The 12,500-nt window shown below is 48.2% G+C and overlaps 1 protein-coding gene across 1 annotated transcript in view; it reads left to right on the top strand.

Moving 5' to 3' along the window:
* Nucleotides 1-12,500, top strand: part of LOC308156250 (A disintegrin and metalloproteinase with thrombospondin motifs 19-like) — a gene marked incomplete at both ends in the record, with an annotated part of 56,864 nt that overhangs the window by 27,781 nt on the left and 16,583 nt on the right. The window contains 6 exons of the mRNA XM_080529598.1: nt 1,317-1,457; nt 1,741-1,891; nt 4,650-4,751; nt 6,455-6,600; nt 6,976-7,133; nt 11,171-11,298. Coding sequence (XP_080385724.1) covers nt 1,317-1,457; nt 1,741-1,891; nt 4,650-4,751; nt 6,455-6,600; nt 6,976-7,133; nt 11,171-11,298 — 826 coding nt within the window. The remainder of the gene's footprint in view (nt 1-1,316; nt 1,458-1,740; nt 1,892-4,649; nt 4,752-6,454; nt 6,601-6,975; nt 7,134-11,170; nt 11,299-12,500) is intronic.

The raw sequence follows: 12,500 nt of genomic DNA, 5'->3' as shown, positions 1-12,500 counted from the left end.
CAGCCTCCATGTCAGTCAATCGTCTTGGAACTCAAAGAGTTCAGGAGCACATGTGTCTCTGTCAGCGCTCGGTGTTAGAGAGAAAAAGGTTTGCTTTGATTTCATTTGCTCAGTCGAGCGAATGGAAACCCACCCTCCCTCCAACTCTCTCCTCTCCCTCTGGCTACCCTTTGTTTTACCTCCCTCTAACCTCCTCTCTCCATCTCCCTCTCTCCATCTCCCTCTCTCCTTCTCTCCCATATCTTTCCCTCTCTCTCTCTCCATCCTCTCTCTACCTTCCCCTCCCTCTCTCTCCTCCTCTCTCCCTCCTCTTTCATCCACCCTCTACCCTTCTCTCTCTCTACCCTCCTCTCCATCTCTCCCTCCTCTTTCTCCCTCCCTCTACCCTCCTCTGTCTACCCTCCTCTCCCTCTCTCTCCTCTTTCTCCCTACCCTCCCTCTCTCTATCCCTCTCCTCTCCCTTTCCCTATCCTTCTCCCTCCCCCTACCCTCCTCCCTCTACCCTCTCCCTCTCTCCCTCCCTCTATCCTCCTCTGCCTACCCTCCTCTCCCTCTCTCCCTCCTCTTTCTCCCTTCCCTCCCTCTCTCTCCACCCTCGCTGGCTTCAAATCGATCCCAGATGATCCCTGACTCGGTGCCCCTAGCAACTGGGATCAAGAGGGCATTCATCCCTGTGTCTGAGTGAACGCCCACCGTTGTTAACTTGGTTGTCTACTTGGTTGTTGACTTGTTTACACGTTGTTGAGAGCAGTGCCTGCATGGCCTCGGTTGTTGACAGTGAGGACACATGGTGGTGGTTTCACGCTAATGTGCCCTGGCCGCTACAGGGCCCCTGGTTTCAATCACGGTGGAACTGTAGACTGTAGGTTACACTTTATGTTCAGCTGTCCCTATGCCTGTGTTGTTACATTGTCATATTTCTTGTTCCATGTTATTACATAGTAATAAGGTAATTGCATGGTCAAAGGAGTGAGCGGAATAAGGAGCAGTACCTTGGCAGGACAGTTACTACAGTATGATACTTTGACTGGGTCGGGTGTGGCTCTTTGTCTGCAGTATGGGCCAAATGTTGATCATATAATAACAACTGTAATAATGTGTATAAAATAATGTGTGTGATAATGTTGACAATGTGTTTGGTAATGTTGATCATGTGTTTGGTATGGTTGGTAATGTGTTATGTTATGTTGATCATGATCATGTTGATAATGATCAGGTTGATAATGATAAATTATGTTGATCATGATCATGTTGATAATGATCATGTTGATAATGATTATGTTTATAACTTCTGTGTGTGTTCTCCGTGTCTGCAGCATGGGCGTGAGCCACGACAATGACCACCAGTCATGTGCTGATGGCCTCCACATCATGTCAGGGGAGTGGGTCAAAGGTCAGAACCTCGGGGACGTCTCCTGGTCCGGCTGTAGCCGTGACGACGTTGAGAAGTTCCTCAGGTACGTGACTCCTCCCCCTCTCACTCTTCACAGCAATAAAGGTTTCCATTGATTCTGTGTCACTCCAAATATGTGTGTGTGTGTGTGTGTGTGTGTGTGTGTGCGTGGGTGGGTGTATCGGTGTTGTGTACGCCTGTGCATATGTGTTTGTGTCGGTGTATGCCTGTGTATATGTGTGTGTGTGTGTGTGTATGTTCGGTGTGTGTGCGTGTCTGTGTGTGTGCTTGTGTGCACGTGCGTGTCTGTGTGTGTGTGTGTGTGTATGTGTGTGTGTTTGTTTCAGGTCCAAGTCTAGTAGCTGCCTGCTCCAGACAGACCCTCTGAGTATGAACTCTGTGATCCTGCCCTCTAAGCTCCCGGGGATGACCTACACGGTAGATGAACAATGTCAGATCCTCTTCGGAGCCAACGCCGCGCACTGCAAGAACATGCAGGTACACTCAGCTCAGCTTGGCTTCAGCTCGGCAGGTAAACACAGTCTCCAAACATGTTTTCATCAGTTGGCTATTGGAGACACCCAGGAACACAGGACAGCAGTTTCCGGAAGAGTTGCGGAAGCAGGACCATTTGATGTTGACGTTTTAGACGTCGTCGGGAACGTGTCGTTCTCTAAAACAAACGAATCCGTCTCTTACTGCTGCTGGAGTCACTGGTAGCTAGTTAGGATGTTTTTGTCAATGGAGACGCTGATATCAACAAAGTCCATCTGTCTACAACCCCCTAAACCCCCCCCCCCCCCCCCCCCCACCACCACCACTGGTAGCTAGTTAGGATGTTTTTGTCAATGGAGACGCTGATATCAACAAAGTCCATCAGTCCAAAGTCCATTAGTCTCCAGCTTCAAACGGTTTGGAGTTGCGGAAGCAGGACCATTTGATGTTGATGTTTTAGACGTCGTCAGGAACGTGTCGTTCTCTAAAACAAACTAATCCGTCTCTTACTGCTGCTGGAGTCACTGGTAGCTAGTTAGGATGTTTTTGTCAATGGAGACGCTGATATCAACAAAGTCCATCAGTCTACAACCCCCTAAACCCCCCCCCCCCCCCACCACCACCCTTTCGTCCCCTTAAGGAAGGAAACAGATTCCTATCACTCTGAGAACCCTACACATCTACAAATCTGTGCTCTCCTCTCTGCGGTCTCCAGGGTATGGTATCAACAGGAATGTTATGGCTTCCATAACCCACTGAAGCAGTAACTCATAGAGATAAAGACGTTATGGATGACGTCTCTCTGCACCCAGTAGATCTCTGGTCTCCATCACGAATCACTTCAGAGATAGTAACTAACTTGTGAGTCTTGTGTGTGTGTGTGTGTGTGTGTGTGTGTGTGTGTGCGAACCACTTCAGAGATAGTAACTAGCTGAGTCCCCTCTGTGCGTCGTCAAGTCAGATAAGGCGCTGACACGTTTGTGGCAGGGCGTGGGTTGGTAGCCTGGGGGACTCCCACTATCTCATAAAACAGCACAATTAATTACACCCACATCAGGCGTCATGGCAACCTCTGTTTATGTAAAAAAAACACTACTAATGGTGATGTTGTGCGTGTGTGTGTGTGTGTGTGTGTGTGTGTGTGTGTTTGCGTGCACATGTGTGTAACAGGGCTCATGTTGCTGCAGTAACTTGCTTTCTCGCACTACAAGTTGCTCACATGAGTCTCCAACCTGAGTCCTCTGTATTGCAAACAAACATGACCATCACCAAAATGGTGTGTGTGTGTGTGTGTGTGTGTGTGTGTGTGTGCACACGTGTGTGTGTGTGTGTGTGTGTGTGTGTGTGTGTGTGTGTGTGTGTGAGTGAGTTCAAGAGATGACGCCATAGTGTTAGATCCACCTCAAGGCTACATACGTGGAGCTACAGAGTGGCCGTGCCTGTTTTATTGGCCTTGTGAGGCTTTTAATGGCTAATGGCCGCTAGGGAAAGTAAACATTTCCGTTGTTGTTTGAGGTTGCGCATGGATGCCATGTTTGCACATTAAAATACATGGAGGAGTGGGCGGGGGTGTTGGTGAAACCTGGTTGTGGTTAAAGTCCCTTATAGCTCTTAAACACACACATACACAACCAACAGGTGGTTTCAGATGAAGGGCCTTACATCTGGCCTCTGAACCCCCCGACCCCTCCACCCATTGTCGTTTATGTGGGGAAGGGAGTGACTGAGAAATGACGAGAAGATGTCACTTTAACTAGCCATCTGGGAGAGGGAGCTTCAAACGGTCCGGCCTGCCCTTAAACCGTTCAAATGCACTCAGTCTGCTCTATCTGTTCTATCTAGCCTGAGCTATGCTACTCAACCATGCTAAGCTACTCCCCTGTATTCTGGCCTGAGCTATGCTAAGCTACTCCCCTGTATTCTGGTCTGAGCTATGCTAAGCTACTCCCCTGTATTTTGGCCAGAGCTATGCTAAGCTACTCCCATGTATTCTGGCATGAGCCATGCTAAACTATTCCCCTGTGTTCTGGCCTGAGCTTTGCTAAGCTACTCCCTTGTGTTTTTGCCTGAGCTAAGCTAAGCTAAGCTACTCCCGTGTGTTCTGGTCTGAGCTAAGCTACTCCTCTGCTACTCCTAACTAGCAGATGTAGGGGCTTATAGGTGAGACAGATACTTCAAAAGACTATTCCTTTGTGGTTAGTTTTCTATAGCAACCTGGCAGGCTTGACAGACAACATTTCAATGTCATAAATAGGTATGTGTCTGGTATGAGGTATGCTCTTTTAGTACAGTATGATCCTGAAATCCAAAGCACAAAGGATGAAGTAAAGCGCAAAGGATGCAGTGGAGGTCACTGAATCCTCTTGTAGAGAACGGAGGTCAATGCCAAGACTGATTCAGACTGACGTGTAAATCGTTTCTGATGCTGTCCTGTCCTTGGAAAGCCTCAGAGCTGTCAAAGTTAGAGAGAGAGAGAGAGAGAAAATAAAAGCTTTCATAAAGGGTTCCCTCATTTTATCCTTTTTGAAATAATGCTCTGTGTCCCTGTGTTCCTGGGGAGGCTGGTGGAGGTAGAGGAGGACAGGCTCATTGTAATGCATGGAATGGAATCAGGAATGGTATCAAACACCAGCCTCCCCAGTGTGTGCGCTGTGTATCAGTTTGTGTGTGTGCCACCCACGTAATGCCTTGTCTTTGTGTGTGTGTATGTGTGTGTGTGTGTGTGTGTGTGTGTGTGTGTGTGTGTGTGTGTGTGTGTCAGTATGTGATGTGTTCAGGTCTGTGGTGTCGTGTGGACGGGGAGAAGGACTGTAAGACCAAACTGGACCCTCCTATGGACGGGACTGAGTGTGACACGGGCAAGGTGAGTGGAGAGAGAGAGAGAGAGAGAGAGAGAGAGAGAGAGAGAGAGAGAGAGAGAGAGAGAGAGAGACAGAGACAGAGACAGAGACAGAGACAGAGACAGAGACAGAGACAGAGACAGAGAGAGAGAGAGAGAGAGAGAGAGAGAGTGCCAGGAGGGTGCCAGGAGGGTGGAGAAAGAGAGAGAGAGTGTGAAATGTGCCAGGCGGGTCGAGGAAGGTAGGCAGGTGTTGAGTGGGTTGCTCGGTTGCTCGACTCTTCAAGGCTGGGATTTAAAAACTGTTAACTTCAGGGTTAGGTTAGGGTTTAGAGTTAACTTCAGGGTTAGGTTAAGGTTTATGGTTGACTTCAGGGTTAGGTTAGGGTTTAGGGTTAATTTCAGGGTTAGGTTAAGGTTTAGGGTTAACTTCAGGGTTACGTTAGGGTTTAGGGTTAACTTCAGGGTTAGGTTAAAGTTTAGAGTTAACTTCATGGTTAGGTTAAGGTTTAGGGTTAACTTCAGGGTTAGGTTAAGGTTTAGGGTTAACTTCAGGGTTAGGTTTAGGGTAGGGGCTCCATCCTAAGGGATGGCCATGGAAGATGAGGAGGTCATTGAGTAACACTGGCCTTTTCATGCCTCCTCATATGATTTGCGTTAGGTTTTGTTGTCAGAGGAGAAGTAAGAAACGGACTACTTGTTGCTAGAACCAAACAAGCTAATGTAATAAACAAGACAATGTCTGTCTGGCACAGAGTCTTTCCCATGATAAGTAGATTACACTCAGAAGAATTTGCATGAGTCAGTGCTGGCTACGGTGTTGCGCAACTCTCACTTGAGCATCTCCGCTTTAAAGATGCATCACTCACGCCTACATGAAACATGATTTGAGAATCACCTCAACTCCCAATCACAGAGGCATCACTCCTATGAGTCCCAGTCCTGGAACTGTGCAGAATCATACCCTCCACACCTCTCACATATGAACTCATCTGTTCCAGCCTTCCTCTCTGGGGATAGTATAAACAGGCAGATAGGAAACAGCCTTTGCATCTGCGTGTGTGTGTGTGTGTGTGTGTGTGTGTGTGTGTTTTTGTGTGTGTTTGTGTGTGTCAGTGTCAGACCAGCTGTAGCTCCTCACAGCAACCTGGCCCAGCATCAGTCCATCTTTTGTCCCTGTGTGTCTCTGTGTGTGTGTGCGTGTGTGTGTGTGTGCGTGTGTGTGTGGTGTTCGTGTGTGTGTGTGTGTGTGTGTGTGTGTGTGTGTGTGGTGTTCGTGTGTGCGTGTGTGCGTGTGTGTGTGCGTGTGTGTGTGTGTGTGTGTGTGTGTGTGTGTGTGTGTGTGTGTGCAAGCGTGTGTGTTTGTGCGGGTGCGTGTGTGTGTGTGTTTGTGTGTGTGTGCGTGCACGTGTGTGTGTGTGTGTGTGTGTGTGTGTGGTGTGCGTGTGTGCATGCGTGCATGTGTGTATCCACGCTGACAGGGGACACGACACAGAGCATTGCACCACGAGTCCACAGGATCCTAAATCATGTGCACAACTATGTTTGTGTGTGTGTGTTATAGTGGTGTCATTCGGGGTAGAGTGTGTTTAATGTGTGTGTATGTGTGTGTGTCTGTGTCGGTGTCTGTGTGTGTGTTTGTGTGTGTGTGTGTGTCTGTCTGTGTGTCTGTGTGTGTGTGTGTGTGTGTGCGCATGTGTGTGTGTGTGTGTGTGTGTGTTCCCCAGTGGTGCCGAGCAGGAGAGTGTGTGAGCAAGGCTGTCCCAGTGGAGCCAGCTGTGGGGGAGTGGGGGTCCTGGGGGTCCTGGGGGGCCTGCAGTCGGACCTGCAGCACCGGGGTCAGCGTTCGCCAGCGCAAGTGTGACACTCACAGGTGTGTGTGGATCCATCACTACTGTCCTCTTCTATGTCGCTTCTATCTCTATTTAGTTTCTATCTCTATTTAGCTTCTATCTCTATTTAGCTTCTATCTCTATTTAGCTTCTATCTCTATGTAGCTTCTATCTCTATTTAGCTTCTATCTCTATTTAGCTTCTATCTCTATGTCGCTTCTATCTCTGTGTAGTTTCTATCTGTGTAGTTTCTATCTGTGTAGTTTCTATCTCTATGTAGCTTCTATCTCTATGTAGCTTCTATTTCTATGTAGCTTCTCACCTCCACCAGCCTCCGCTAGACAACTGTATGTACGTCGTAGGTGTGAGACAGCTTCACAGGTCCGTCACATGACTGACCATCTCCCCCCCCATAGGCTGAGCGGCGGAAAGGGGCGTGACTGTACGGGCTCCAGGCTGCAGTATGGTGTGTGTGAGAACACGGCCTGCGCCGCAGGGATCCCCAGCTTCAGAGACCAGCAATGTCACACCTTCAACCGGCCAGCTCTGCACTGGCACTCTGTCATGGACGACGGTAGGCTGTGTGTGTGTGTGTGTGTGTGTGTGTGTGTGTGTGCGTGTGTGTGTGTCTGTGTGTCTGTGTGTGTGTGTGTGTGCGTGCGTGCGTGCGTGTGTGTGTGTGTGTGTGTGTGTGTGTGTGTGTGTGTGTGTGTGTGTGTGTGTGTGTGTGTGTGTGCGTGTGTGTGTGTGTGTGTGTGTGTGTGTGTGTCTGTGTGTGTGTGTCTGTGTCTGTGTCTGTGTCTGTGTCTGTGTCTGTGTCTGTGTCTGTGTGTGTGTGTGTGTGTGTGTGTGTGTGTGTGTGTGTGTGTGTGTGTGTGTGTGTGTGTGTGTGTGTGTGTGTGTGTGTGTGTGTGTGTGTGTGTGGGTGTGTGTGTGTGTGTGTTGTATGTATATAAGCGCTACAGGTTGTGTGTAGAATGACAAACAGGCTCTCTAGTGGCTCGACACTGGGTGACATCACTATGACATCACTATACAGACAGTCTGTATAGTCTGCCTGCTGGGGCACAAAGATCCTTTCATCAAGCCTGGGGTCTCCCTCTCCCTTTCTCTCTCCCTTTCTCTCTCCCTTTCTCTCTCTCAAGCCTAGAGTCTCCCTCTCTCACTCCCTCTCTCTCTCTCTGTCTCCCTCTCTCTCTCTCTCTCCCTCTCCATCTCTCCCTCTCTCTCTCTCTCTCTCCCTCTCTCTCTCTCCCTCTCTCCCCCTTTCTCTCTCTCTAAAAATGAATGTTTAAGTCAATACTCTATGTTCCTTGAAGGCAGTATGTAGTATAGCATAGCATACTGTAGCTGATGTGACTCTTGTTGAATACCACAATCAGAACCATGTTAGACAAACTTGACTCCACATTCCTCTATACAGAGGGGAACAGTTGGCTTAGACTGTGAGATCAGGGAGATAGTGTGTTTGTGTTTGTGTGTGTGTGTGTGTGTGTGTGTGTGTGTGCGTGTATGTGTGTGTACATGTGTGTGTGCTTGCATGCGTCTGTATGGGTGTGTGTGTGTGTGTGTGTGTGCATGGATGTGTGTGCATGCGTGTGTCTGTATGGGTGTTTGTGTTTTTGTGTGTGTGTGTGTGTGTGTGTGTGTGTGTGTGTGTGTGTGTGTGTGTGCGTGCCTGTGTGTGTGTGTGTGTGTGTGTGTGTGTGCGTGTGTGTGTGTGTGTGCGCACTATCCCGTAGATGTAAGGTGCTTTGACCTACACACTCCGTGCCAAATCCTGGCATATTGCACCAGTCAGTATAAACCTGTCGACTGCGTGTACACACACTTTAACTGCTCAAAGATGGGGATCAACTGTTTACTGCACGCGTTCCTCAAACACCCGCCAAAAGATTAGTCGGCCTCCAAGTCGTTTCACCACCACAATTATTAGTTATCGTGCAGTCAACTGTTCAACAGCAGGCTACTTTATTTTCGACAGAACATGGCCAGGCTGGCTTTAACACACAGTACAGAGGTAAACATTGTGACAGGTGAGGAGGGGAGGAGGTGGTCTGGGGTAGAAGAGGGGAGTTTGTTACGCTGACAGAGACTGTGGTCGAGAGGAACAGCTGGCCTCCCTCCTAAGGCAGCTCTCTGTTTAAAGAATGATTCCGATGCCAGAGTGTAAGAGATTCTTCTGGATCTCGACGAGGACTGGCGGAGGGTTCGGATGTAAAACATCACAATCAGAATCAAGTTTATTGTTACATCCCACTGTACAAGTGTAAGAGAGTAAAATTCTTAGACTCCAGTTTCTAGACATTGTACGGTATTAACAAGAGAAAAAAACCCAACAATAATTCTAAAAAAGAGAAATAAGTCAAGAGACAATTGAGCAATATAACATTTGAAATAATACAGATAATAGAAATAACATGAATATTGTAGGTAGCAGTAGATAGAGGTAGTATTGAAATAAAGTGCCTGTGTGCGGGTAAATAGTCACTAGTTCTTAGTAGGTTTGTTCATAAGCCTGATTGCTTGCTGGAAGTAGCTGTTGTTCAGCCTCTGGGTTTTGGTCCCGAGGCTACGGTACCGTTTCTTGTGAGGAAGCAGCTCGAACAGACTGGTTGGAGTGGCTGGGGTCTTCCATAATCCTTAGGGCTTGGCTGACACACCATTTGGCGTATTTCCTGGATGGAGGGAAGCTCACATCCACTGATGCGCTCGGCTGTCTGTTCCACCCTGAGTCTGCAGCACGTCGTGGTTAAGGCAAGGGCAGTGCAGTTACCGTGCCAGGCAGTGATGCACCCAGTCAGGATGCTCTCGGTTTTGCGGTTACCAAGTGTAAGCGAGTACAATTCTTAAGGGCTCTGCACACAGCGTGCGATTTCTGTTGCGCGTCAACATTCCATTTTGAAGTTTGAATGGAAGTCTATGAGAACATCGCATCTCAACACACACGGCCCCGATTTTAATCGCACGGCGAAAATTCGATTCCAATTATTTTGAATGGGACAAAGCACACGGCGTGCGAGTTTTGTCGCACTGTCAAATTTTGCAAATGTTAGCTTCAAAATGAATGGAATCGAATTTTCGCCGTGCGATTAAAATCGGGGCCGTGTGTGTTGAGATGCGATGTTCTCATAGACTTCCATTCAAACTTCAAAATGGAATGTTGACGCGCAACAGAAATCGCACGCTGTGTGCATTGGCCTTTAGGCTTCGGTTCCTGACATTGCAGCACAAGACAACAAGGCAATAGGCAAGATAAGTCAAGATAAATAAAGTGTCAATAGTACAAGACATAAGTGAGACAATTGGACAAGTGACAAGTTGTGGGAGACAAATAAGACAATTAGCACTACAAATAGTCAAATACAAATAGTAAAGTACATACTGTACACACACTCACACACACACACACACGCACACACGCGCGCACACAAGCGCACATGCGTGCACACACACACACACACACACACACACACACACATACCATAAAACGTATTTTAGTAGCTGGGTGTGTATTTTCTTTAGCCAGAGAGTGCACCTGGCGCGTATTGGAGGCAGGGTATTATTAGAGACCGGCGGTTATTCTGTTACCGCCCACCGCTGTTGCCAAACTGCTGCTCAAACCCGCAATATGACAGAGCTGAATATATCGTAGCCTACGAGAGAACAAATATCCACCAACATTATATCAACATTATTAGACAGCAGTAAATCAGTCCAAACCAGATTCGTCTTTGATAGATATGGTCGTTAATTATCGTTTCCATATAAGACTTCCGAAAAACGATTGTTGAATAAATACCGGTAATGCCGCAGCGGTCGCTCAGAATCGAAGGCGTTGCTTTAATCATCTGCTAGTATCAACAGAGAACACATTACAGTTAAACAATTTATTTGGACCCGGGGTTTATGAGACAGAGGTGCTTACAGTATTTGGTTCAACAAGTGTTAGTCTGTTGACATGCAACAGCTCTCTAGGGTTACGGTTAGGTTTAGGTTTAGGATTAGAGTAGAGGTTAGGGCTTGGGTTAGGTTTTGGGTTAAGTTTAGGGTTGGAATACATGTTACGATTAGGCCTTGGGTTAGGTTTAGGGTTGGGATAAGGTTAGGGATAGGGCTCGGGTAAGCGTTGGACATATATCTACCGTATATATCTACAGACCATCCATGTGGGACTATCCAACCGAAGTGTTCCCCTAAATGGATCGGAACATGTGAAACAGTCGGAGGTCAAAGCGACCGCCCAAAGCGACCCCCCCATCGTTGATCAGTTTATTATTAAAGAGAGATGCTGTTAATGTTCCAGTCTGAAATGCCTACTCTTATGAGATGTTCTGTAGAACGAGTGGGACGGTACGGTATAGCAGAGGTCAGTGGTGGGTTCGTGGAGGAGCAGGACTCTCTGCATGTTTGGTCTGTGAGTGGTGTTTACACCACGGCCCCTAACCCTCCGGTCTGGACGCGATGTGCTGAGCCAGCAGGATAGTTTACATCCCCCATGTCTTACTATCATAAACACACACTCCAGGGGAGGGTTAGCGGTTAGCGCTGTAGTGTTGAGTGTATGAGTCATGTTCTCTCTCTCTCTCTCTCTCCCCCCTTCCCTTTCAGAGAGACCCTGCACCCTCTTCTGCTCCTCCTCCGGGAGGGAACAGCCCCGCCTCCTGGCTGAGAAGGTTCTGGATGGCACTTCCTGTGGTCCGCAGGAGGCGGGGCTCTGCGCCAATGGGACCTGTCAGGTATGTGGTTGGCTGCCTTCCAGGAAGTCTCCATATGTGATTGGCTGCCTTCCAGGAAGTCTCCATACATGATTGGCTGTCTTCCAGGAATTCTGCCTATTATTAATATATTATAATCCTTTAGACAGCCTAGAACCCCTAGAACCCTTTAGGCAGCCTAGAACCCCCTAGACTAGATGAAAATACAGATACCTGTCGGCTGACTAGTTGGTTTCATAACAGTGACATCATTGTACATTGACAGCAAGCTTGCAGAAGAGAAAGATGCTTTCATCAGAACTGCAGAGATTGTTGTACTGTACTGAGGTTCCAAGTCCTTTCACAACAAGCGTTTTTCAAGAACTGTCTCTGGCATTCCATAAATGTCCCCCAAAACAGAGATTTCCCCTCACAGACACACGCACGCACGCATCCACGCACGTACAGGCATACACACACACACACACACACACACACACACACACACACACACACACACACGCTCACACACACACACCCCCGAAACACACAAACCAGAACCATGTCCAATCTGAGGTTCTGGAACTGTCCTGTTGCCAAAGTAACCAGCCTGTGGGCTATACATCTTTGGTCCATTCTTATCTACACAGTACCTCGCCCCCAACACACACACACACACACACACACACACACACACACAAACACTCTCTCACACACACACACACACACACACACACACACACACACACACACACACTCAGACACGTGCATATACATGCAGACACAGGCACACACACACACACACACACACACACACACACACAGACACCCTCCATTATGTTTAGTGCCCTCCTAGGAGCAGGTGAACGTGCCTGCAGCAGACCTCCAGTCACAATAACCTCCTCTGGTAGAACACGGCCAAGACGGAGGAGGGAGGGAGGGGGGAGGAGGGAGGGAGGGAGGGAGGGAGGGGGGAGAGCAGATAAAGAGAGAGATATTGGGAGGACTAGGAAAAGCAGAGGGAGAGAGAGACAGTGAGCGAAAGAGAGAGACAGAGACAGAGAGAGTGAGAGAGACAGAGAGAGACAGAGAGAGAGAGGGTGAGAGAGAGAGAGAGAGAGACAGAATAAGAGCTGAACTAATATGATGCCCTGGCGTTGTGAGGATGTTTCCAGGCTCCTGGAACAGGATGGGATCCAGGTCCAGACACATTCCCATCATCCTCTCTGTCACATGGCCCACCC

The sequence above is a fragment of the Nansenia antarctica genome (assembly GCF_963989245.1).
Source record: "Nansenia antarctica genome assembly, chromosome: 4".
Classification (NCBI taxonomy): Eukaryota; Metazoa; Chordata; class Actinopteri; order Argentiniformes; family Microstomatidae; genus Nansenia; species Nansenia antarctica.
This window is presented reverse-complemented; position numbering and strand designations above follow the sequence as displayed.